Source organism: Parasteatoda tepidariorum, chromosome 7 (genome assembly GCF_982258835.1).
Source record: "Parasteatoda tepidariorum strain Cologne lab strain chromosome 7, Ptep-v5.0, whole genome shotgun sequence".
Taxonomy (NCBI): Eukaryota; Metazoa; Arthropoda; class Arachnida; order Araneae; family Theridiidae; genus Parasteatoda; species Parasteatoda tepidariorum.
Window position 1 is genome coordinate 80,404,535 of NC_141761.1, and position 27,305 is coordinate 80,431,839.

At 29.6% G+C, this 27,305-nt stretch overlaps 2 protein-coding genes across 4 annotated transcripts in view; both read right to left on the bottom strand.

Annotated features, from left to right (window-relative positions):
* The window catches only part of LOC107457096 (uncharacterized), a 70,259-nt gene that overhangs the window by 32,504 nt on the left and 10,450 nt on the right, over positions 1-27,305 (bottom strand). The window contains exon 1 of one of the 3 annotated variants that reach the window (XM_016075160.3): positions 5,740-5,891. The exons of 1 other annotated variant lie outside the window; for it this stretch is intronic. In XM_016075160.3, coding sequence (XP_015930646.2) covers positions 5,740-5,776 — 37 coding nt within the window. In that variant the 5' untranslated portion in view covers positions 5,777-5,891. Of the gene's footprint in view, positions 1-5,739; positions 5,892-27,305 lie in introns of those variants that run through there. One more of the 3 variants, XM_087168135.1, reaches the window with a different exon arrangement.
* LOC147807263 (uncharacterized) lies at positions 19,326-26,400 on the bottom strand. The gene is made up of 4 exons (XM_087168139.1): positions 26,282-26,400; positions 23,409-23,536; positions 21,414-21,561; positions 19,326-19,703 (listed from the first exon to the last, which is right to left on the bottom strand). The coding sequence occupies exons 1-4, from the start codon at positions 26,326-26,328 to the stop codon at positions 19,556-19,558; spliced, it is 471 nt and encodes a 156-aa protein (XP_087024265.1). The 5' UTR covers positions 26,329-26,400; the 3' UTR covers positions 19,326-19,555.

The window sequence follows — 27,305 nt, forward strand, 5'->3', positions numbered from 1 at the left end:
TAATTCTCTACACTTCTTTCCCATTTGGCCTAATGCTATTTTATTTTAATGTTCTCTAGGCGCTGAGTATGAAGATGAGTCACAAACCAGCTTTATTTGAAAAATTGCTGTAAGCTTGGCGAACAAAAAACAAGGTATTCTTTGGCCAAGGCTGTAAGTATGCATCCTAAATTGTTCTTCCTCCACTTTATATCGTAACTCTTATTTATACCGTATTATTGTTCTTACTCTTATTTATACCGTAAACTATAATTTATACAGTATAAATAATTTTACTGATTCTGATGTGTATTATATCTTGTCATTACAAAATTTTGGTTTAAAATGAACACCCAAAAGGGTGGCAACTACTTTCAACACTGAGGAAAAAGGTATGGTAAATTATACGAGAATAAGGTAAATTTTACCGTATTTCTGACTCTATGGGAACAATAAAGGAATTGATAATTTTTACCTCAGTGATGATTTTAGTAAAATTATCAATAAATTGCGGTTTACTTATAATTTTATATTTACTTATATGTATAAAATTTGGTAAATGTATAATAACTAATATTTGGTAATTTCATCATGATACTTTAGAGAATGTTACAAAAACCACAGAAATTCGAACAGTGCAAATTCAACAGAAAGCAAATTCGGTTGAATTTGCTTTCCCATTTTGTATATTTTACTAAATGCGTGGTAATAAGATCTATAATTTTGGAAACCAGAATATTATGTAAACCGTTACCATGGGAACGGAAAGATAACCAAACGAACGTTTTCAAGACCGTAGATTTTGTTTTCATTTCCAGAATTATATTTCTGGTTTGTTATACATCTTCGACTGCATTTAGAATTATCTTTGATATTTCACTAAACTTTTCATTAAGTAGTTGACCCCCTTTTTTGGTACTAAAATATACTAATTTTCACAGTGCATTTAATTCTGGAGAGAATCGTTAGCTTTAATGTCAAAGTTGATTAGCCTTTCCCCCAATTTCTACTAAATGTCCGGATTTGTCTTCGCACTCTTATTGTGGTTGTTCATTTGAACTTTTTCATTTTACGCTAACACCACAATATTTCTTCTATTATTTCAACACATGTACCAATATCTTGTCCTAGGATAATTTGAATGCAAACTCTCATTCACTAATAGATGGCAGTTTTACGGAGCTGGCTAACACAAAAAAACTAGAATTTCCCATTTCTCACAAGTAATGTAGACTTTAGATGAACTAATCAAGAAACATACCATGGTTTACTTAAGAGAACATAACTCAACCAAACTTAACCGTAAGTCTATAAACTAACAAAAAGTCATAAATAACTTAAGACTAATGCCTAGTCAAATTTTATTTGAACCCTTGTTAAATTTTAAATAGAACGCTAGTTAAATTTTATTTGAAGATTTTGAACGCTTGTTAGTTGTAAATGGTTACGAAACCGTATAATTTTATATTCGTAGTTTTTTAGCCATATCAGTGACAAAATGTTTCAAACCTTTAAATAAATAACTTTCGATTTAAGAATCGGATTCTTTTGTACTAAGACTCAATCCTAATGGTACGAGGGCCTCACATTAAATATTCTGATTAATTAGTGCAAAAAATCTCTTTAGGTTATGGAACAGACATAAAAGTGTGCTTTTTCTTGATATATATATATATATATATATATATATATATATATATATATATATATATATATATATATATATATATATATATATATATATATATATATATATATATATATATATATATATATATATATATATATATATATATATAGCATAGGAATAAATACCGACGATAATTTAACAAAATAACAATTTAATAGAAATAAAAGGATAGAAGGATATAACAGTTTACGTTATTGACATGACTCGTGAGAGCTGCCTTCGCACGGTGGTCTCCGGAATGCATGTGACTAAGAATTAGATTGTTCTATGGTATAAAGTAGGAGTTAATTAAATTCGGGAGTTTCCCTTCGGGACTTGCCGTCGGGACTGGGTGAGGCCTCTCAATGTCAAGAGGATGATGCAACTTCTCTTAATATTACAAGATGGTGAATGACGCAATGTTCAAAGCTATTACACTATAATACTGTAACAACAGCTCCAAACTCCACACACACACACATATATATATATATATATATATATATATATTATATATATATATATATATATATATATATATATATATATATATATATATATATATATATATATATATATATATATATATATATATATATATATATATATATATATATATATATATATATATATATGGGTCATTCTCACGAAAACTGTCATTCCCAAAAATGTAAAGTGAATAAAAAGCTCTGAAACTTTTTATATTAATAGAAATATGTAATGGCATTATAAAGAAAGTATATATCCTATAAATTATACTTAATATTTAAATTAATTAATTTTTTAAATAATTAATTTATAATAATTAATTAATTAATTTAATAAATAAATTAATTAATCTAATAAATTTATTTATTAATTTTTCAATTTATTTTTCAAATTAATTAATAAGTAAATTAATTATTTTCACTATTTAAAAAGTGAGGGAATGACACTAATAGTGAGGGAATGATATTTTATTTTAATACATGTTTTTATTTAAGTTACATCTACCTAAAGTTTGAAAATGATAACATACTAAGTATATCTAATATTTATTATAATTTAGTCTTATATATTTAATAGTTTTTACAGGTTCGGGAAATAAAATTGGCTAGCATGATTGAACAAAAAAAATTTGATAATATACTCATCTTGAATCATTCCCTCACTTCAGCGTCATTCCCTCACTTTATACACTAGTGAGGGAATGACGAATTCAATAAAATTTAAAAATAACAGTTAGGCCTAATTAATTTCTGAAGTCAATCACATACCATTATATTCATACAAGAAAGCAACATATAATTATCCACTTTCTCGTTGAAGTTGTATTTTATTTTACTCTAAAAAATGACATGAGGGAATGACAAATGTAAAAAATTTTACCTGGTTTGATTCATTCAAATTTATTCCACAGCAAAGCTTCTTTAAGGTGAATATGGAAACATACTGCAATTTTGTTCTATGATGCCAGTTGTTAACTTCTGAAGTTTTTATTAAAATATTTTTATTCTAAGAAGATTGCAGGTGATAAGAACATTGTTGTGAGGGAATGACGCGAAACACTGGGGACAAAGTTTAAAATAGTGCTGTGAATCAGAAATTAAATTTAAAATTGATTTTCTGAATTCTATATTTCTGTATTCTGAAATAAAAAAACACGAATTTGTAAAAAAAAAAAAAATTTATTTCAGAAACAATTTTTTTCTTTTTTTAAATCAGCAGTGGGGACAAGTGAGGGAATGACATATTGGTATATTTTAATTACCTAAAATAAATAAAAAATAAAATTTGATAATTTTATTTTTATTCTTTTGTTAGCTTGCATTCTGAAGGACACTTTCCCTGAATTTTTATTTCGTAAGCTGTAAAACAAATATAAAATGTACTGGGGACATGAAAATGACTGTTTTTGTGAGAATGACCCATATATATGTTTAAAAAAAATTTTACCATCAATTAGACGTCATCAATTTACACAGCGTAATCTTTCTTGTAGATAACGTGATTAGAGAGGGATGCATCGAACAGCTTTCCGTGCATGCAAACCAACTTGACGACCTGCTTCCATTTGACTAACTGCTCATCCACAATCGTAAGAATTCAAATGATTAGCACTTAGCACACAATTATTGAAACAACACACTGAATTTCATAGAAATAAGTTCAACAACCTATGGTGCTATTTCAGTCAAATACCAAACATTATGAATTTTCGAAGGAATCAAGAGATTGTGTGCACTACCTTTTATACAGATAATAAGTACTGCTCTACCAAGCTCTTTAAATTTAAATTTACTGATATTGGTCGGCTGTCAAGAGCGCTACTTTTCAAAAATCATTTATTTCTTAGCAATTGTATAGCTGTGTAGTTCGAGTTCTGAAAAATCAGTTTTGAATTCAGGAAAATTTTTATATGAATTCATTTCTCTTACAGCTCAAATACACAATTAATACTCTATACCTTATTTCGTGGGTACACTGTATTCTTATGAGTGCTATAAAAATTTTACTGTCCTTTGAATACGTTTCAAAAAATCATAATTTTAGAAAAAAAATTTAAACATTTAAAAAAAACTAATGTAATTAACAAAAAAAAATTATAAGAGTTTTCAGAAAAACAATAATAAAAAAATATCTCTCCATGCATAACATTGATGGGCTCTTTTAAATAAACCCGAATATATTCGAGGCCTGTGGCTCCTAAAAAATGTGCATTTTGCGCCATTTACTGTGCTCTAGACATTTTCAGTTCTAAACTCCCGAATTTTATTAAAAGCTTGTAACTTTTTATATAGTTGTAGTAGATACTTAATTGTAAACATTATCAATGAATTGAAATGGTCAAATTGGTTTACCAAAGAAACTATTAACATGGCTTAATCACTTTTCTAAAATTTAAAGTAATAAGAGTTGCTGATGCCATTTTCAGCACCTCAGCACGTCTTACACCTATTTGGGGAAAATAATACGGAGTTATAGTTAAGAGAATTATTATGCTCGGAATTATGAAAATACGGAATTATTTATGCTGCAAATCATATGCTAATATATCTACAATGATTCATAACACTTTTATAATGATATTAGTTTTCCTAATTATGTCGTTATGTACTTTTATAAAATATAAAATATTATTAAAAATGATGAGTGAACTTTAAAATTATAGAAAATATCATAATTTCTGTTTGTTGTCAAAATTTTTTCTAGTTCTTGAATTATTTATTTATTAATGTTTGATTCTTTGTTTATTAAGTTTGATTTCGAGTTATTTTTTCACCCTTACATTAAAATAGTTCAAAAGTTCTTATATTTATTGTATTCTATTTTATTTCACTAGGATCAAGTAATCCTGGCTCATTCAAGCTTGCTTTTTAGTTATTTGTGGTAATATATCGCCTGAAGTTCAAACGATTTGTTTACATTTATCATAAAAAATTTATTTAATAAGCGAGCTTTTATATATTTTTGGATCTGTATATATTTTTTTTGAAAGTCTTGTGTTAAATTTCTGAAATAATTAATTTTGGTGTTGGAAAATTTCATGGGAGTTTGTTCAAAAATTGTAAACTCAAAATTTTTTAAAGTGATTTGATTTAAGAATGTAAATAAAAATATAGTATTCTAAATATTTTTGCAGGTTCATTTTGAAGAATCTCAACTAGAAATAAATGGAAAATATAGTAACAATAAATTAAGACCCGATGCTATTCCAACAATTTTTAATGTTCTTTAAAAATTCCTTAAAAAAGACCCAAAGGAATAGGCTGTCCACAACCTGAATCAATTTTAGATAAGCTTAAATCAATTTAATATTTTAATTCAATATTTTAATCAATTTAATATTTTAATTCAAGTTAAGTTTTAAATTGTGTAAGAATTTTTCTTTCTGTAATTTTGTTTTAGTGTTTGAAGAATAACAACAAATTGTGTAGAATTGATTGCGCATTTCAAATGCTTGCATGAACGAAAGCAATGTTTGAAAATACTAAAATATAAAGAACTGTCTTAAATATAAAACTGAAGATAATTTACCTAAAATAAGATATTAATTTTTTCATATAACATAATTTAAATTGATGTAAAGAAATTGCTCAAAAGTTTCTTACCAATTAGAAGGAACAGGAATATAAACTTTGAATACATAGCGTGGAATTTTGTTAGCTCTAATATGGTAGTTAAGCAAAAACTACTTATCAAATAAATGCTTTTTAGAATGTTTTCTATTTAAATTCTTTTTTTTTTGAAACAGGAAGCTATTTCATTATCAAAGAGTCATTAGGGCCACTTGATCACATCGGAAACAGGCTTCCTTAATTAAATTATAAGTTAGCTAATCCTTGAGATTTATCTGATTTGTTTGACTAATTAAAATTGTCGTTATTTCTTTTTTTCTACTTCCTATAAAGTAAAGTATTTTATTCATTTTCTAATTAATACCTGCACCCATAATTGTTCATATTTAAATTTAATCTACAAATTGCTATAATTTTTTTTGAAATTCGAATTGCATGAAATAATTATCTATGTTTCTTGAAGATATGCGAGTTCAATGTATTTTTTCCCGGTTTCTTATTCACCAAACATTCGTTAGTGACGATCTAGAGTGAAATTAATATAAATTAATTTATATTAATGTAAGAAATCTCAATTTTTTAAAGTTCTATAAGTTGTAGCAGAAAAACAATAATAAGTAATAATAATATCAAGATATATGAATTCAATCTGCTTTTTTTTGGCTTCTTATTCATAAAAAATCCGTTAGTGTTACTCTAGAGTGAAAGTAATATAGATTCATTTATTTCTGTTTAAGAAAACTAAATAATTGAAAGTTGTATAAGTTGTAGCAGAAAAATAATAATAAGTTATAATTATATGAAGATATATGAGTTCAATGTTTTTTTTCCGGTTTCTTATTCACTAAACATTTGTTAGTGTCACTGTAGCTTTTGAAAGCTGTATAAGTTGTAGCAGAAAAAAATAAGTTGCAATTATATGAAACAAATCTACGATTATTTGAAATTATGATATTATTTCATCTAGATTAAATTTGTATTATAGTTTAAAAGCTATAATGGTTACATTTTGTCAATTTCAAAGTAAATATTTAATGTAACCAACAATTATATATTTTTTCTTAATTGTTCGTCATTCTTTATTTTATTTTTTAAAGTCAATGTTTTCAACTAAGAACAAAAATATTATTGTAGTATTATGTTAGCACATTCTGCTTATATGTTAATCGTAACCAATAAAAAATTTGCTGGATTTGAAAAATAACAAATTTCAATTCCGTAGTTGCATTTAAAGAGCACAGCAGATCAACTTATTTAGCATTTCTTTTCTGCAAGCTTGTTTAACAGTTAATAAATCTCGAACAAGTCCTCGAATTTTAAATTTTCATATTCCGTTTCACACCTTATGCATCTTTCTAGACTCCATCATTATGTGAAATTTTAAAGCCTTATAGTTTCTGCACAACAAAACAAAATGAAACGTGAAGAAATAAATAAGTGAAAAAAAAACTCTAAAAAAATCACTTGAAATTATAATAAACTTCGATATTGATACATAGTAATTCAATCAATAAAATTCTAAAATACTTTCTTAATGATCTCAATAGTTTTTGTTTAAAGATATCAAATAGATTCTCTTTACCTTTAGGTATGCTAACAGAATGAAATGGGGATTTTATTATTACTTTAAAAACTTTATTTTCAATAATAAGGATAATCTAAATAAGAATAACAATTCAACAAATTTTTCTAATATTGTTCAATCCATTAAGCAACTTTAAAAAATTTTTGTAATATCTCCCATAGACAAAGCTAACAACAATTATGCTGTATTCTGTAAAAAATTCTATGCTGAACTTTTAAATATGGAATTGAAAAATAGTAAAAATTTTGAACTTAGTAATTTCAATAATAACATTGTCATTAAAAATTTATTTAGCTTTTTACAAAAGATTAAAAATTAAAATTAGCATAAACAATTTCCTTACTTAATTATCAGTCCTAAATTTCATAAAATTCCAGTTAAATTTAGAACTATCACATGTGGGTCTAACACTTATTTAACTAAACCTGGCACCAATTTCTCTAATTACTTAAATAAGATTATTAACAATATTACTAAAGAAGGTTTCTCTTGGATTATCACTAATAATCAACCGATTTTAGATTTCGTTTAACATACTGAGATTAATTCTATTGAGACTTTTGATTTCCAGGATCTTTTCAATAGCATTCCCCTTTCTAAACTAAGAGATGTCCTTTTGAATTATTACTATGATTTTAAAAATATCCTTTGTTGCGATTTTTATTATTGGGAAATTCTGATTAATTTTTGTCTTTTTAGTAATTATTTTTACAATGGAAAGGATATTTTTCTTCAAATTAATGGAATACCACAAGGATATAATTATTCATTTCTCTTAGCTAACTTATTTTTGCATTATTATGAAAAAAATTAGACTCTTAGTATTGAATTTGTTTTTAGATATATTGATGACTTAATTATCTTTAATTTCCAAGATTTTACTACTTTATTGAGTGATATATACCCTGAGGAATTAATCTTTCTTCGTAATCATGATGATAATATGAATTTCAATTTTTTGGATTTGGGTATTATAAAAGTTGAAAATATCTGCTTTGTTGATTTATACGATAAAAGAAATGATTTTAATTTTAATATTAATAAACTAATTACTTGGAATTCTAATGTTTCTAGGAGCATCTATTTAAATACCACTTTTAATGAAATGAACAGAATTAAAAGAATATGTAGTAATATTTATTTATCCAGAAAACAAATCGATAAACTCTTTCAAAATTTGATAAATAACAATGGATATCCAACTAAAGTAACAAAATTTTATACAAAATCATTAAATTAATCGTATATTTTTGTGGATATATTTGCTATAAATTTTTTCTGCTTTGTTAATTTTATAATTTTCCCATGTGCAAATCCATATCGGGGAAATCCATTGCCAAAATTCTTTTACTAAATAATTTCCTTTGTTAATCTATACAATTTTTCAATGTGCAAATCCATTTCGGGCAAATCCGTGGGTAAAATTGTTTGCTAAAAATTTCTTTATTAATTTATAAATTTTTTCCATGTGCAAATCCATTTCGGGCAAATCCGTGGCTAAAATATCTACTAAAATTTTTTTTCTTTGTTACCCTTAGGAAAATTTGCCATAGGTTTGCCATAAAAAAATGCGATAGGATACTCCTATGGGGTTTTGCCTATGGCAAAAATTTTGCCATACACTTTTGCCATATACGTATGGCAGAATTTTGCCATACATGTATGGCAAATTTTTGCCATAGGCAAAACCCCATAGGAATATTCTATGGCGTTTCTTTGAATGGCAAAATTTTGCCATAGGCAAATCCCCATAGGAATATCCTATGGCATTTTTTTGTATGGCAAAGTTTTTCCATAAGTGTATGGCAAAAGTGTATGGCAAAATTTTGCCATAGGCAAAACCCCATAGGAATATCCTATGGAATTTTTTTACATGGCAAATTTTTGCCATAAAACTAAGATAACTAAGATTTTGCCATAAAACTAAGATTAAAAACTAAGATTTTGCCATAAAACATAAACAGTTTATGAAGAAATATTTTTCCATAGGTTATGGTACACCTTTGCCATACAGCTATGGCAACATTTCTCGTTGATATTTTACCATACGTCAAAAAATAATTACTTGCAAGAATCTTTCGCAATGGATATTAAAAATGCAAAACTTAATAATTGTAGAATAAATATATATCCAGAAAGCTTTTTTTTTTAATTTCTTTGATAAACTTCTCCTGTTTTACTTGCAGAATCCTTTTTGTATGCGGTTCTTAATCAAATAAATTTCAAACAGTTAGTACTAACCGCTAGAAAATGTTTCCGGTGGCCGGAGCGAGTGGGGAAAATATTGGTTATGTTGATTAGGAACAAAATATATTGAGTACAGGCAACTAATATTTGTTAAAGCTGTAAAAACAAGAAAATGGAAAGTGGGTCCGGAGGTCGGAGCGAGTATAAAAAACGTTAATTTGATTGATTGGTATCATAATTAGTTAGATAAGCGTCAGATATTAGAGGAAACTAAAAGAACGCGAAGCAAAATAACGGTCCGATGGTCGGAGCGAGTATGAAAATTCTCTAAATTTTGATATGTGATACTAAACTAAAAATTAAACAGACTACTAAAACAATAAAATACTATTAAAACTCAAAAGATAAAGAGTGGGGCCGGTGGTCGAAGCGAAATTTGTTTAAAATAGATCAAACGGGACAAAAGCTGAATATGTAGCGGTGCAACCAGTGGTGGCATGTGAACAAAATTTTATCTATAAAAAAGATGGTATTAGACTATGAAAAGCTAAGAATAGAAAACAGGCTAAATTAGTTGATCCCCTAATAGTGAGAGATATAAAACTCAGAAAATTTATGTTGAGTTGAAAAGAGAACGCAACAGTTAGAAAAAACGCAATATAGAAACATTGGTAAATACAAAACATGTTTAAGACATGATTAAAATTGGTGACATTAATAATTGTTATTGACAAATTTACACTTGGTCAGGGATAGTAAATAAAAATTAATTGGGTATAGGGAATCACTATGACGAAAAAGTTGTAAACTTAAGGAAAGATTAAATTGTTAAAAGCATTTTTGGTTACAGCAGCAGATGATGTGGCCAGGGACTGTCCCGTTGATAATATTGAAGCAAAATAATTGTCAACCAGTAATCCAGCAAATCTAGTTAAGTGATGACCCTAAGCTATGTATAAACATGTAACAGAACATTGTACAAATATATGTGGATACTTAAGAAATATTAGTTGTAAAATAGTAAAACACAGAAACATGATAAAAAACAATTTAATGGCAAGCAAACATTAAACACAAAATATAAATATAAAGCCCTAACATATGTAAGATAATGTAAAAACCCTTAGGAAAATTTGCCATAGGTTTGCCATAAAAATGCCATAGGATATTCCTATGGGGTTTTGCCTATGGCAAAATTTTGCCATACACTTTTGCCATACGTATATGGCAAAAGTGTATGGCAAAATTTTACCTTAGGCAAAACCCCATAGGAATATCCTATGGCATTTTTTTATATGGCAAAATTTTGCCATACGTATATGGCAAAATTTTATCATAGGCAAAACCTCATAGGAATATCCTATGGCATTTTTTATATGGCAAATTTTTGTCATAAAACTAAGATGTGCTACAGCTTATGACGAAATATTTTTCCATAGGCTATGGTACACTTTTGCCATACAGCTATGGCAAGATTTCTCGTTGATATTTTATCATACATCAAAAAATAGTTACTTACAAGAATCTTTTGCAATGGATATTAAAAATGCAAAACTTAATAATTGTAGAATATATATATATCCAGAAAGCTTTTTTTTTAAAAAATTTCTTTGATAAACTTCTCCTGTTTCACATGCAGAATCCTTTCTGAATGCTGTTCTCATTCAAATAAATTTTAAATGGTTAGTACTAACCGTTAGAAAATGGGTCCGGCCGTCGGAGCGAGTGGGGAAAGTATTGGTTATGTTGATTAGGAACAAAATATATTGAGTACAGGCAACCAATATTTGTTAAAACTGTAAAAAACAAGAAAATAGAAAGTGAGTCTGGAGGTCGGAGGGAGTATAAAAAACGTTAATTCGATTGATTGGTATAGTTAGATAAGCGTCAGATATTAGAGAAACCTAAAAGAAAGCAAATTTAAATAATGGTCCAATGGTCGGAGCGAGTAAGAATTTTTTTTAAATTTTGATATGTGATACTAAGCTAAAAATTAAACAGACTACTAAAACAATAAAATACTATGAAAACTCAAAAGATAAAGAGTGGGGCCGGTGATCGAAGCGAAATTAGTTTAAAATAAACCAAACGGGACAAAAGCCGAATATGTAACGGTGCTACCAGTGGTGGCATGTGAATAAAATTTTATCTATAAAAAAGATGGTATTAGACTATGAAAAGCTAAGAATAGAAAACAGGCTAAATTAGTTGATCCCCTACTAGTGAGGGATATAAAACTCAGAAAATTTATGCTGAGTTGTGTTAAGCACAGTTAGAAAAGAGAACGCAATATAGAAACATTGGTAAATACAAAACATGTTTAAGACATGAGTAAAATTGGTAAAATTAATAATTGCTATTGACAAATTGACACTTGGTCAGGGATAGTAAATAAAAATTAATTGGGTATAGGGCATCGCTATGACGAAAAAGTTGTAAACTTAAGAAAGGATTAAATTGTTAAAAACATTTTTGGTAACAGCAGCAGATATCTGCTGCATATCATATGATATGGCTAGGGACTGTCCCGTTGATAATATTGAAGCAAAATAATTTTCAACCTGCAATCCAGCAAATCTAGGTAAGTAATGACCCTAAGCTATGTATAAATATGTAACAGAACATTGTACAAATATATGTGGATAGTTAAGAAATATTGGTTGTAAGATAGTAAAACACAGAGACATGATAAAAACAATTTAATGGCAAGCAAAAATTAAACCCAAAATAAAAATATAAAGCCCAACGTATGTAAGATAATGTAAAAAAGCATTGCAAGAACCTAAGTGGAATTAAAATCAAAAACTAATAAGAGTGTAAACACTGACTTTGATATTGATATATGACAGCAGTAAAATGAAATTATCACCGAACAAGTTAAAAGAATTAAAAAATTTTAATTATTAAAGAAATGATGACCTGGCTTGATGATAAGCACTTAACCGCGTTTTTCATCATGAAGATTGTTTACAAATTGCTATATGGAATAGAACACCATTAATAATGGAAAAGTGATGTGACTTTAAAAATTTATATAAAATCAGAGTGAGGGGATAAAATAAAAAGAAAGATGTCGTTTAATCGTTGGGGGAAAGAAATATAAAAAAATTAGATAAAAATACAAACAGCAAGATATTAATTAAAGTGTACAAAGTCAACAATTGGCAAAATTTAACATAGCGAAAACCTATACCCAATCGCGACATATTTTAAAAAGATACAGATAATAAAAGTACCAGACTGCCGGAAATTAAAAACTTAATAAATTCAGAAAAATAATCGCATAGGCGTTTGCAATAAAATGTTTTTGACCAAGAATGAGATTGAAAAAATATTAAAATAAGTCGCCAAAGTTAGCGAAAGATTCCACTTGAAGTGGATGACACGTTAACATGGCGGTCTGATACTCTAAGCCTAAAAGAATGGAACATCGGATTTCAAACACTCAAAAATAGGAAAATTGGCCACCCGGAAGCCGGAAAAGACTCACCAGGAATGCGTTGCGGGATTACATGTTGAATTTAATTAACTTCGGGGTGAAATAATGAATATTTATTTCTTTTAGAAGATGTTTTTGAGGACTCCATAGAAGTTGTTGTTTCGTTGGTGGAGATCTAGATCAGCTTTTCTCTATGGTATACTGCCATACAAATCTTTAAGGTTACCATTGGCCTATGGTATACTGCCATACGAATTTCTGTGGTTGCCATAGGCCAATGGTGACGTGCCATACAAATCCTTATGGTTACCATTGGTCTATGGTATACTGCCATACAAATCTTTATGGTAGCCATAGGCTTTTGGGGTTTTGCCATACAAATCTCTATGGTAACCATAGGCGTATGGTATCTTGCCATATAAATTTCTATGGTAGCCATAGGCTTATGGGGTTGTGCCATACAAATCTCTATGGTAACCATAGGCGTATGGCATCTTGCCATGCAAATTTCTATTGTAGCCATAGATTACCATAGGCTTCTCTATGGCAAATTTTCCTAAGGGAAAGCATTGCAAGAACCTAAGTGGAATTAAAATAAAAAACTAATGAGAATGCAAACACTGATAAAAGTACCAGACAGCCGAAAATTAAAAAACTTAATAAATTCAGATAGATAATTGCATAGGCGTTTGCAATAAAATGTTTTTGACCAAGAATGAGATCGAAAAAATATAAAAATAAGTAGTCAAAGTTAGCGAAAGATTCCACTTGTAGTGGATGACACGTTAATATGGCGGTCTGACACTCTAAGCCTAAATCAATGGAACATCGGATTTTAAACACTCAAAAATGGAAAAATTGGCCACCCGGAGGCGAGAAAAGACTCACCAGGAATGCCTTGTGGGTTTACATGTTGAATTTAATTAACTTCTGGGTGAAATAATGGATATTTATCTCTTTTAGAAGATGTTTTTGAGGACTCCATAGAAGTTGTTGTTTCGTTGGTGGAGATCTAGATCAGCTTTTCTCTATGGTATACTGCCATACAAATCTTTAAGGTTACCATTGGCCTATGATATACTGCCATACAAATTTCTGTGGTTTCCATAGGCCAATGGTGACGTGCCATACAAATCCTTATGGTTACCATTAGTCTATGGTATACTGCCATACAAATCTTTATGGTAGCCATAGGCTTTTAGGGTTCTGCCATACAAATCTCTATGGTAACCATAGGCGTATGGTATCTTGCCATATAAATTTCTATGGTAGCCATAGGCTTATGGGGTTGTGCCATACAAATCTCTATGGTAGCCATAGGCTTATGGTGTTGTGCCATACAAATCTCTATGGTAACCATAGGCGTATGGTATATTGCCATACAAATTTCTATGGTAGCCATAGGTTGCCATAGATTACCATAGGCTTCTCTATGGCAAATTTTCCTAAGGGTAATTTTTCCATGTCCAAATCCATTTCAGGCAAATCCGTGCTAAAATTAGCACACAAAATTTCCTTACAAAAATTACATAAAATAAAATAGAACACAATAAGTAGAATTAACACGTAAAAACAGAAAATAAAATATAAAGAAAAAACAGAATAAAACATAAAACGTAATCAATAAAGCGCGTAGTGAAATCAAATGAACTTACATGAGCGGGAAATTTTTCAAGAATGATTTAAAATGTTTTCGTAACAAGATTGCCAGATTGCAAGATATAAAAACAAAAGCGCAAATTGATCGTAACTAGTGGAGTTTTGTTTTGAAGTGCGTTCTTACTGCATTACTGAAGTGAGTATGATTTGTTAGTTACCAAGGATGGGCCAGAAAATGGATGTGCGCGCGGTAATATTAGACTGGATAATTTAAAAGAGTTGAATATAAATAATTTTAGAAAAAAAATATTTATTTAAGAAAAAAATATAAAATAAAAGAGAGAAAGAAGCATAAATTCCCTGTTTTGCACATAATTTAAGCCATGGATTTGCCCGAAATAGATTTGCACATGGAAAAATTATATAAATCAACAAAGAAATCTTTTTAGTAAATAACTTTAGCCACGGATTTTTACCTTACCTGGGTTCGAATCCTGACGTTGACTGGTCATATGAATTTTGTTTTCAGTTCGTACCGACCACCATGCTGACAGATATTTTATAGATTCCTTTTTTGTTAAAACAACTGCACATATATGCTTAAAAAACAGGCATCCGTTTTTAAATAACGTTACCTTTCTGTGAATTAAACAGTTTTACACTGGCATACTAGCTGACAAATTTTTTTCAGTAAATTTAAAAGAGTTTTCTCTACAGTTTATTGTTTATTTACAAATAACTTCTTTAAAAAGTCAACATATGAATGTGGAATAAATTATAGAAGAATTTGCTTTGTTTATTTTATTATTTGTTGATTATTTTCGTCATATTTAATAAACATCTATCTGCATTTGTAAATACAAAATAGCTTCTGATATTGCATTGCATTGATCATTATTGTATTGTATTGCAGTTTATTTTTAATTATTAATTTTTTTCAAGTTTATAACTTTATGCATACTAAATATTTAAAAAAATAGTTTTTTTTTCCGAACTTTTTAAAATAATTGAGTTGAAAATTGTGCTTTTTGCAAAGTTATGTTAAGATGTACTGTGGGTGAAAAAAAGGGACAACTTGAAGATCTTCTGATTTAATGATTGCATTTTCACATACTAAAAATTAATCTTTATGGTTTAAACAGGTTACCTTATAGCAAAGAAAGTGGAACACTGTTTTTCTTATTCCATCTCTAGCATTAGTAATGTCTTTTATTTTGTCTGTGTTTAATATTTAAAACAGCAATATGTACCTCACTATTATCTTTAATTAACGCGCGATAGAAAAAGATGCTTCATAAGTCTTGTTTTTTTCCTCTATATACCAGATAGCAAGGAAATTAATTTTATTTATCTCTTTTTCTACCTTGTCAAAGAAAAACAGTGAAGCAAAAGTTTCAGTAAAGCTGAAACAAATAAAATTGACTTTTTGCTGACCATATGGTTAATAAAACCTCAAATTCCTTCTCCTTCTTTCACCTGTTTCTTCTAATTCTTTCTCTTGATCAACTCCTTCTTATTAAAAAACTATTTTAAACCTTTTTCAAAGCTTAACTGAAGGTTTTAAGAATTTACAAAGTAATATATATTTAGCTTTTACTTGGATTAGGTTGAAGCAGATGCATTCCTTTGAGACATTCTACTAAGAGAAAGTTCGAAATTTAAAATTATATTTACCATCTTTATCGTAAGACAATAAAAAAAATGTCTCTAATAATCATTAGGGCTGCAAGCTTGTCGCAGGAAAAAAGACCCCAAATTCGCGGGAAATTTTGAAAAATTACACAAATTCTAAACATAAAAAAATTTATTGCATAAATGATGCAAAAGACAGAAATTGCGTAAATAATAAAAGCTTAAAAATACACAACAAAAGTATTTCTTTGAATTTGAAGCAATATTAATATTTTTATTTAAATGAACAGAATTTTGGTACAAAGTATTGTACATTGTCAGATTATTCTAATTTATCCTTTGTCTTTCATCACTTACTACATTTTTATACTTAGAAACGATCTTAGAAACGCTGTTTTTAGGCACCGACAAACTTCGAATTGCCACTTTTGGAGTGTTCGGTCTTTGATTTCCAAAACTCGATCAATTTTCCTTCACCAACGCGCAATTCCTTGACCGTTGCTTTGTAAGAAGTAATTGCTGTGAAAACTCAAACATTCTACATTCAAACTACTAGTTACAAGTCCCTATTATCTACAAGTCCCCTCCCTCTTCATCTAAGAAACTGATCCATATTTAAGAAATCACAAGAAGCCGCCTAGGAAAAATTAACTGGATATGTAGAAAGGCAGTAGAGATTTCATTGCCCAGTGCAATAGCATGTATAACAATTTTTCTGTCAAAGATTTGATTTATAACATTTTCCTTCTTTTGTGATTCCAATTTCTTTAGTACTGTTACTGACTTCAGGAGGGTAATTACCCTCCCTAAGTGTAGAAAGACCACCTTAGTTGACAAGATTGTGATTATTTCTTATCTCTGAACTATTTTCATGTCATTTTGCTATTGATTCACTCCCCTAAATATCTTATCAATTTTACATGTTCAATTCATGGTTCAGGAAAATAAAAAATCCTGTTTAATAAAAATAATAAATAAAAAATGGAAAAAAAAAATCAAATTTTAAGCAGTTTTCGCGCAAGTCAAGACATATTGAGAAATTCGCGGATTTTAGGAAAAAAGATGATAATTTCGCGGAAATTCGCGCCGCGACAAACCTGCAGCCCTAATAATCATTAAAACTAAATAGTTATGACTTCAAGGAACTATTTCAGATTCGAAATTTTTGATAAATGCTGCTGACCAAATTAAAATTACTGATAATAGATAGTTCTAAATCATTTTCTAAAGATATTCTTACAACATCAACTTCACGATATTACAATAATAAATAAATAAATAGAATAAAAAAAATAAGCATTTTATTCAAATTATAAGAATTATAATTACATGATTTTTTTTTAATTTACCCAAAATTGATTTGCAGCAATCAGTGTTCTGTTCAACACCATAGACTTGTAATTTTGAACCCAACCCAGATAACAAGAAAACACCTGGACCCCGAATTGAGACCAATTCATTATCAAGGAAACTTTTTGAATAAACCCATCCCTTTTCCGTTACATTCTGATCTTTTTTTGCGTTTTAAAAAGTACCTAAGTTAATAAATGGTAATTCCCGTTTATTTGGTTTCGATTACTTTCAGTCAGTTTTCCAAGTGAATATTTTTAAAAAATTTCAAAAAAGTGAAATTTTCCGATTATAAATTAAAATAATTAGGATTTGTTCTAACATTAAAATAATTATAGAAAGAATCAGTCAACAAATTTTATCCCTTCAGTTTTAAAATTTTAAACATTTGGCTAGGCTAACGAATTTCGGTCAAAAAAATTTTGTTTGCAATACATATAGTGAGCTCACTGTTTTTTCATTGTGAGTGAACTTGACAGATACGCTGTATTTATTTAATTTTATTATTTAATTTAATTTATTATTTTTTTAAATGAATTAACATATTTCATTTTATTTATTTATTTTACTTGTTTATTTATTTTATTTACTGCTATACGCATGCTTCTGTGTTAAGTGAAACTTATAAGCCCGTCTCGAGTTGAAAAACAGATTGCACAAATGAGAGGCACACCACAAAAATGACTCTATGGCGGCACCGGGATGTGAGCCTGCTACCGCCACGCTAGAGAGAGTTTGGCGAAACAACAAAACCAGTCGACCAGGCAAACCCCAAAGCGTGTTTTTGCAGAACTTAGATTCTGTTAAAGGAGTTTGATAAATCTTAAAAGCTAGAAAAATGATGTGAGTTTGAAAGTGTCTAAAAAAAGAATTATAATTTTATTATGATTTTTTCTTTCATTTGTATTTTCTCAAATACAGAAACAATAATCTTTTGAATGTTTGACTTGTAATTGCTGAGGTTTTTTAATCTGGGCATGAAACACCTGTATTCTTCTTTGTAGCAGTCTGTAAGCTTGGTATTTTAACCACCTCAGTTTCGGAAAAAAGCGATAGGAGAATGATTGGTTTGAGTTTTAGGGGCTGTTCAAAAAGTACGTACACAAAAATGGAGAAATTTTAAACCCCCCCTTCGTACATTACCGTACATAAGGTCGTACTCCCCCCCCCCCTTAGAGTAGGTACATTTTATTAGTCTACCCCCTTTTTTCAAAAAAATTAAAATAGTTATGTTTTAAATAAAATTAAATATTTATTTAAGGAGGGTGTAGGATAAAGTCAAATTTAAATTTGGTGTATGTTTATAAAGTACATACTTTGTATAATACCTCCCCCCTCCCCACCGTACAAAATCGTACAAAATAGCAAATCCCCTCCCCCCCTTCGGGCTGTACGTACTTTTTGAACTGCCCCTTTAAGAGAATTTGACCTAGCTGTAATGGGCTTATTACAAGCTTTAAAAAATATTGCCCTTCAAGTGGTTAATCTTTCAATCACATTTCACTGCTCCATGGTGCTACGCAGAACTTTTCGACCTTTTCTCGTTCTCCTTATCCCTTTTCTGTGTCTGTATTAGTTTCCAATACCATTTAATTTCGATACTAAAAGTTTAAATGGTATTAGGTGCGATGAAAAGTTCATTGGTTCTCGGGAATTTTTTATTTCTATTTTGCCTCATGTATCTATTAGTAAATATCAGTATTTATCAGTACATTCAAGGTATCTATTTTTTTTTATCTCTCTGCTGTAAGTGTTTATTTCTTAAAGTTTATAGCTGATACTTTAACTGTGAAATTATTTTAAGTGTAGTGATAAAAACAGCTCAACAAAGCTTTTGACATATTTTATTATAAACGATGTGCAAAATATAAAAACGATGTGCAACTATTTTTTTAATGTTTTAGAAATTTATTATACATTTAAGTTTGTTTTGCACAAATAGATACTGTTTTTCATACATAAGAGGGATACAATAGAAAAATAACATATATTAACCCAAAAAAATCTAACTTCGAGTCCCTATTTCCTACAGAAAGAACATTTTAAAATCGGAGATCTCAAAGTTGTAGAGATCGATTTACAGCAAGACAAGCTTCTTTTATTTCTGTTGGAGGATTGAACTCTTCTAGCATTTCATCACCTGCTCCAGCACCACATTTTTCAATTACGCGCTCAATCACACAATCAGCAATCCAGTAGTATACCCTATATAGGTAAATGAAAAGTCTTTTAGAATTTGTTTCTATATACTTATCATAATAAGAATAAATACTTAAAACGCAGTAATTGACTGTAGGCGTACAACAGATTTACTGATGGGTTGTGAAATAAATATTCATAACATGCAAAATATTGAAATATTTTTGAAAATTAAATACTTTCATTTGTGGAGCTATGAGCATTTTTTTCATAAACATATCTTTTTTTCCCCTTTACACGTTTTAATTTTTTATCTAAATAAAAATAAATCAAATGAATTGCGTGTGTGTGTCGTCCATTTAAGTAGATGATGATTCCACATCAAAACTTGAAAAATTTAAATAAAAATAATTTTGTCCTAAAGAACTAAATTAATACAGAGCAGATACTTTATCCATACACTGTTAAAAGTTTCTTACTAAAATTATTTTAAAATGATTGGCAACTCTCTAACCATCCTATTACCCGTAAAGTTTACGGTAAAGAAATTTTTCTTCTTTTATGTTTTGAAAACATTTACAAAAATTATTCTTATAAAACAATTAATACAAAACTATACAGTTTTTTAACCATTTACAACTAAAATTTTTCAAAAACGAAAGAAAAAAAAATTATTTAACTAGTCATAGGAGCACGGATGTTCGTAGGGTTTCGTTGTGGAGAGTGCCGGAAACTGGAAATTCTTTACGCGTTGAAGGGAATTGAGGAAATATTGTGGTGTCAATAGTAGGACTCGAACTGCAGTTCTGCCGGTCATGAGATTGACAGATAAGCCCGTTCGCCTATGATATGTACGCATTTGCAAAGAACTAAGTAACTTCATTAGGTGGTTCTAGTTGGTGCGATAAAATTCTTGTTGTTCAACCGAATTAGGTGAAAGCAGTTAATAAACAGTTTTTTCTCAAACTCAACAGTTTGATAACTTTTTCATTTATGGTTATTTGACTGTTTTTATTAAATATGGCAAAATAACCATTCAATAAATTGTTATTTAACCATTTTTTCCCAGAAATTTCTAACAGTGTATAGGAAAACCAATCTCATTATTATTACCAACACCAGTGATGCTTCATTGAATTTAGTAATAGGTATTAATGGTATTATGTAAATTGGTGTTTTTAATTGGTACTAAATATATACACAACTCTTACATGTATCTATCTGGTCGTACCTAGCTGTATAAATTTCAAACCATTAAACAATATCTTTGTCCTGTAGTGAACTAATTGTATGACAAGGTTTCCGGGTGATTACCGAAGTCAAGCATTAATAGTGTCCGTCAGTGAGCGGGTTGATGACTAGTATGATAAGCCTAGGAGAGGACAGAGAATATGTGACATCGGTCCTCGTTAAATAGTTCTACAGTAAAGTGATCGACTTTGGACGCTGGTCAGGGCGCCATCTACTGCAAGGATCACCAAAGTTGTGATAGCTTTGTCAGGACAGGTTACCTCGGCCAGTTTTGTTTCTCAGGGTAGATTTTCCAGGCCCTCGCCAACAACCCATTGTGCAGTTTTAGTGCGATGTAAATTAAGTTCTATAACTTTTACTAACCAATATCTTCAAAATATTCATATTTTGACAAATTGAGTATGAAGTTGTTAATTATTAGCATATAATCCTAACTGTACTGAAAGTAATAGTTTTCTAGGGAAATAACCCTTTTATCTCTAACAAGCAAACGAATTTTCAAATACGTGTATAGTGTATACTTACGTGCACTTGACATCATTTTCATTTGGATTTCTTTGACGAGAAAAGTGTGACAATGCCCTCATTTGATTTTCTCTAAGGCAACCCAGTATGTAATCTTTATTGTTCTCTTTACAAACTTCATTTGTCTCATCATCAATCTCATTTGCTTCTGAAATAATTAATGAAACAACAGCATAAGTATAAAACTTTTTTAATACACTTGGAGGTTTTTTCTTAATGGAATGGGGCTCGATTCCTAATGTCAGCTTAAAAAACAAATGGGTATCAGCTTGTCTGAGAAATAAAGGGGGTTTGCTCACAATTCTAACCACGTTATCACAACCATACAACTGGTCACGACACTCTGAAGACTTAACCTCCATGACCCACCAGTTACAGACTGTTGCGTCAATTCTGTAGTTAATTTACTAAGAGGTTCCGCCTTCTCTATGCTTTGCTTTTCAGACCACATGATTGTGTTGTTGTTGTTGATGTATGCCGTTAAATCAGAGGGGGTGCGATTGTTCTTGTTTTCAAGTGGCGCCATCTATGACCAAGAATTCGACTTCTGCCACACCCATACGTCACACCAGTTTATAGGGTGGACCCATTCCTGCATCCATTCCTTCATCCACAGATCGTAATTTTGACCTGAATCAGAGAACGATCGATCTCAAATCCAGTACCCCCATAGGTATTGATTTGCTATGGGAATATGGACGACTTTGAGAATTGACAGATTTAACGTGCTCATTCACCATTTACAACACAGTCTTCGGCCGGCAGGGATCGAACCCACGACCATTTGGACAAGGGCCCAGTGCCCTACCTACCAGGCTATCCCGGTTCAAGTTTTTCTCGCCATGTAAGCTGTAAGCTAATTTTTTCCTCTTGTAATCTTCAGTTTTATAGTTTGTATGCTTCCAAACTTTCTAGAGATCAGCAAACAAAAGTGTCCGTTACAAAAACAATATTTCAGTAAATTCTTCCAGAAAATTCTTGACCTAAGTTTGATCTTAATTAGAAGAGCGATTTATCCTTAAGATATAGAGAGGGAGAGTTCTAAAAGCTGATTACAAGTTAGATGTATCAGTTAACTTTGAATCAACCATTATATGACGGAAGCAATTGACTTTTTCTAACAATTACACGGCATTTGAGTTACATGATAAGAAAAACATGAAAATCTTCCAATGCTAAAATTATTACCAACAGTATAATAAAAACATTCTTTCCGTAATAAGTACTATAGATTTCTGTTATCAATATTAATAAATACAAATTAAAATGTAAAAATATTTTCACAGTTCAATGTACCAGAAGAAATGGACCATCCTGTATAACTTTTGAGCTAATGATCGGATCTTCCCATTCTAGGACTCATTCTTAATGGTTTGAGGGGGGGGCCTCAAGTATGCTAATTAATATTTTAAGAAACGAATTCAGACTCAAAAACATACATTCTCTTCATAACTGGCAAAGTATCAGAGGTAGCCGCATTCTGGAAATATGGTCCTATGAATTCGGTCAGAAGAGTGGTCAAATGTTTGACCCGTTAATGCTAATTTTGATTTTTTCATAATTCACCATATTTCGAGAACTTTTTTAATGAATTGAAACATTTTTTTGCTCACAATAAAAAAATTCGCTTCTCCAAAAGTAATTTCTTGCATGACTAATTTTCAATAATTATTTTTAATACATATTTAGAGTTTTGTGGAGAAAAAAGTTTTATGAACTATTTTTTCTAAACTTAAGTCTTCAAAAAAGTGTGCAAAGCTGGATGACAAAAATGTATCCAATTAACCGAGCAAAGCAATTCGAAATGAACTACGAAAGCAGTTCTGGGGGCGAACGAGCGTTAGCGTGCACGGGTGGAGCCTCGTAGAAGTCATCATTCAAACATGAAGTCACATGAAGTCATCTTTCAAACTACACGTATTTTTCTGATGAGACACATGTTTTTCTCATCTATGAGACACATACTTTTCTCATGTACAGTCATGAACACCATACCTGTTTCTCGGCAATTTTCCCTTATGGCGTTTGCTACATGAAATGAGCCGACTAGTTGATCTATTTCACTCTCATCTAGACAATCATCAGCGAGTGATCTCAAACAGTTTTCAGTAGTCCTCGCTATTCTAAAAATAATAAATAAATAAATAATTTGAATATTTTCCTTCTAAATTCCAATTTTTTTCTAAATCTTCAAGTTTTAAAAACAAAAAAATTTTTTTTTCCAGATGAAATCGATTGATTACTGGGTGTCTCAATATGACCTTAAGTGTCACTATGCTTCAGATAAAAACTACTTTATTGGTTCAATTTTTCTATAATTAATTTTGGAAGTCATATTTTTTAATAAAAAATGTCTTTAATTGGTTTCTATTTCCGTCTTTATAATTTAATTCAAATAATTTTAAAGCAATTTCATTTTTTGGGATTACGGTTTGAGCAATATGATTAAAAAAAATTATTTTATTCTTTTTTTCTTTTTTAATTAATATACAACGAGATAACTCAATTTTAATAGCGCTTCTCAATGTAACAAAAAGTCGAAAGTAATGTTTCTAGCATAGGATTTTAAAATTTTTTGCCTATGAATCACTAGAGTTTTTTTAACAGAATAAAGAATATGCACGATCACTAAATTGAAGACTAATTTTTTTAAACACTTTTCATATGTGACTACACTCTTTCTTACGTCTCTCTGCTCACGCATCATGACCCCCCCCCCCACAACTATTCCTGTGTCCACTCTTTTCCTACCTTCTCTTCTGCAGATTCTATTTATTTATTATATTTTATTCTTACATTAAATAAAAGCAAAAAAACAATGTTTTCCGATAATCAGTTTTCGAAACGTAAATGTAAATCGACGCACACAGACGCTTTGCTTTATTAAGATTTTTCTGATAATAAATTTACCAAGACCCATAGAAAGGAATAAAATATTTGTTACAGAAATATAGCACTATTTTTGTTCTCAACATAGGAATCATCGACATATTAAAACTACTATACCGTAAAATTAGTTTTTAAAGTCTGCTATCATAGAAGTCCACATTGGAATGGATCTAGCCTGTCACGACACGTCTTCGTCTGTAAGAAACTAATGCCTTGGCAAAAATTTCCTTCCATTCAAGTACATATAGAAGTCAAGAAGAGAAAGATCCGGTTTATAGAGTGGATGATTATGGATGTGGGATTTGTTTTATGCTGCTGAGCATCTCGAAGCAATACACCTATTTTTGCACCCGAAGTTACCCTTTTTGTTCCCGTTTTTAAATCTCATGAATTTCTTAACCTGTCATTATTTTCTTAGAGAAGAAGACTAACAGTCAACTTTGACTTATTGGTTCCATTCCCAGCTGACATCTAATAAGCTGAAGACTAATTCTACAGTATGACAAATGTTAGTATTTCGTTGGTTTTTATGTTGAGAAAAAGGGAAAGTATTACTGTATACTAGTGGGCTGTGCCCCCTGCTCGCTAACGCTCGCCAACCCCCGAAAATTGCTAAGCAATTTTATATGGTTTGCTTCGCAAACCAAGCTCGCTTCGCTCGCTACTAACTTAGGTACATTGCAAATGCACAAAATTCTAAGAATTCAAAACAATCATTCAAATCCATTTAACAACTTTTTTTTAAAAAAAAAATTACATCTTTTTAGTAAATACTAAGTCATTAAAATAAATTTGATTTCAAATAAATGACATGTAATTCGTTAAACATATTAGAAATGTGCTATAATATAAAATCTTAAGATCAAATTTCTAAAACTGATATCTCTTTAAAAAGGTAAAAATTTTGGCTATAATTAAGTCTATTAAAAATTTAAATAAGTGAATTGCAATGGAAAAACCCTGCATAAACAAAACATTGAATTTCGGAAGAAATGTCGTTTGGTGAGAATGCTCTCTCTTGTCAAAAAATACAAAATAAACTGACCTCAAATCAAACTCCAAGGACTTCGAATCAAATAATTAAGGAAACTACTATCACGTTTAATATAAAAGGAAGATTTATTAACTAAACAATAAAATTACAGCGTCGCAGTTCCAAAAAACAAATCTCACACTCACTCAAAAAAACAATTTACCTTCGAATTAGTCACCATAGCAACCACAAAACTCTTCTCGTTACCATCTATAAACTGATATATAATAAATAAATTATTTAACAAAAAATACGATGCGCATAAGCACATAATATTTTACACTCTGGTTATTTCAGTTTCCGTTTTTAGAAGCGCTATATGTTGAGCCACCAAATCTAGATTTGGCATGTGACATTTTTAGCGGCAATTATAGGTTGATTTTCTAGCGTTGCCATTCGGAGAATTGTAATGAGGCTTTTTTTATCGCCGTGTAAGAGAAATATATATATAGATTTTGCGATAAATCTTTTAAGGCAATTATGTTTCGTTTCTTTTTATTGGTGGTGGTAATTTTAATTCTCGAAAAATAAAGAATCAGCTTGTGCCGATTTGTCAACAGCAAGTTACCAAACTGCAAGCAAAAGCACAAAAAGTCATCAAATTGTATGACAAGTTATAGAAATCTCGTCATTTTTTCAAGGAGAAGAAACTTGATTCTAAATCTTTTCAGTTAATTATGTTTTTTTCATTGGATGTGGTAAATTTAATTTTCGAAAAACGCTCGTAAATTAAAGAAACAGCATATGTAGATTTGTCAACAGCAAGTTACCTGTATGACAAATCCTGTATGACAAGCTGTATGACAAGGGCTAGAAGTCTGGTAGATTATTGTTTGTCTTACAAAAAGTTTTTCTCTGGAAATTATGTTTGGTTTCTCTTATGAGAATTGAAAATGACTTTCTTCACTTTTATAAGAATTGTGTAGGTATGAGAAAGAGAACTTACTGGCATACTTCGGCTTCTGATGGTTCATCTATAAGCCGTTTGAGCATACTGTTAAGGCATTCTCTTGCTCCTGTTTCAATTACTACGAAACTACAGCTTTCTGCTTGAATTTTACCCTCAGCTAGATAATTGATAGAAAATAATAAATCATATATAGGTAACAAAACTCCTATGTTTCTTTTCAGAATAGAACGCTAATTCATTTTTCCATCGTCTCAGAATTACAAAATTCCATCTATTAAGCTCTTTCAAATGAAGTAATAATAAAGATTATAATTTTCTATTCTATGATGGATGTTGGTTTTCAAAACTGACTCGAAATTCGGAAAATTGTAAAGGAAGCTGTTAGTATTTACTTTATTTGAAGTAACTATTACTTAATTAATACTTGAATTTGCTGATTTTAACATTTATGTTGAATAGGTAAAAAAATAACCCAGCGCAACTGACAGCTAAGTTTTTGTTTAATTATTCATTACTATAAAGTTAAAACTTTTAATAGTCGATAGTTAGATTAACATTTTAGATAAAACCGAAAGTTATTATTCTCGAAACTCTGAAAACAAGATGTAATATCTTTTCGAATAAAAAAGCTTAGAAAATAAAAATTTTACTTCAATTTAACATTATATCAAGCGCTCATATACACTTTAAGGCAAGTCATGAAATTTCAATTCCACAGATAACAGCCGGACTGAAACATTTGATCACCACTATTTCATGAAAACATCATGAAAATATGATTTTTTAAGATGCCTTTTTAATGAAAAGTTTTTGATGAAAATGATATAAAAATAATGTAAAAATTGGAACATATTTATTGTAATAATAATTTTAGATCAAAATAAGGTTGGCCTAAGTTTTAAAGGTTTCCAGAAGCAATTGTACTGTAGAGGAAAAGAGAATAATTTAGCATTTTTTATTCTAAATAAAAGAAAATGAAATTGCTTAATTTTTCAATAATTCCATTAATACTTCCTTTAATCATGATAATCAAAGGGCATATACATTTTTAAAAATGACA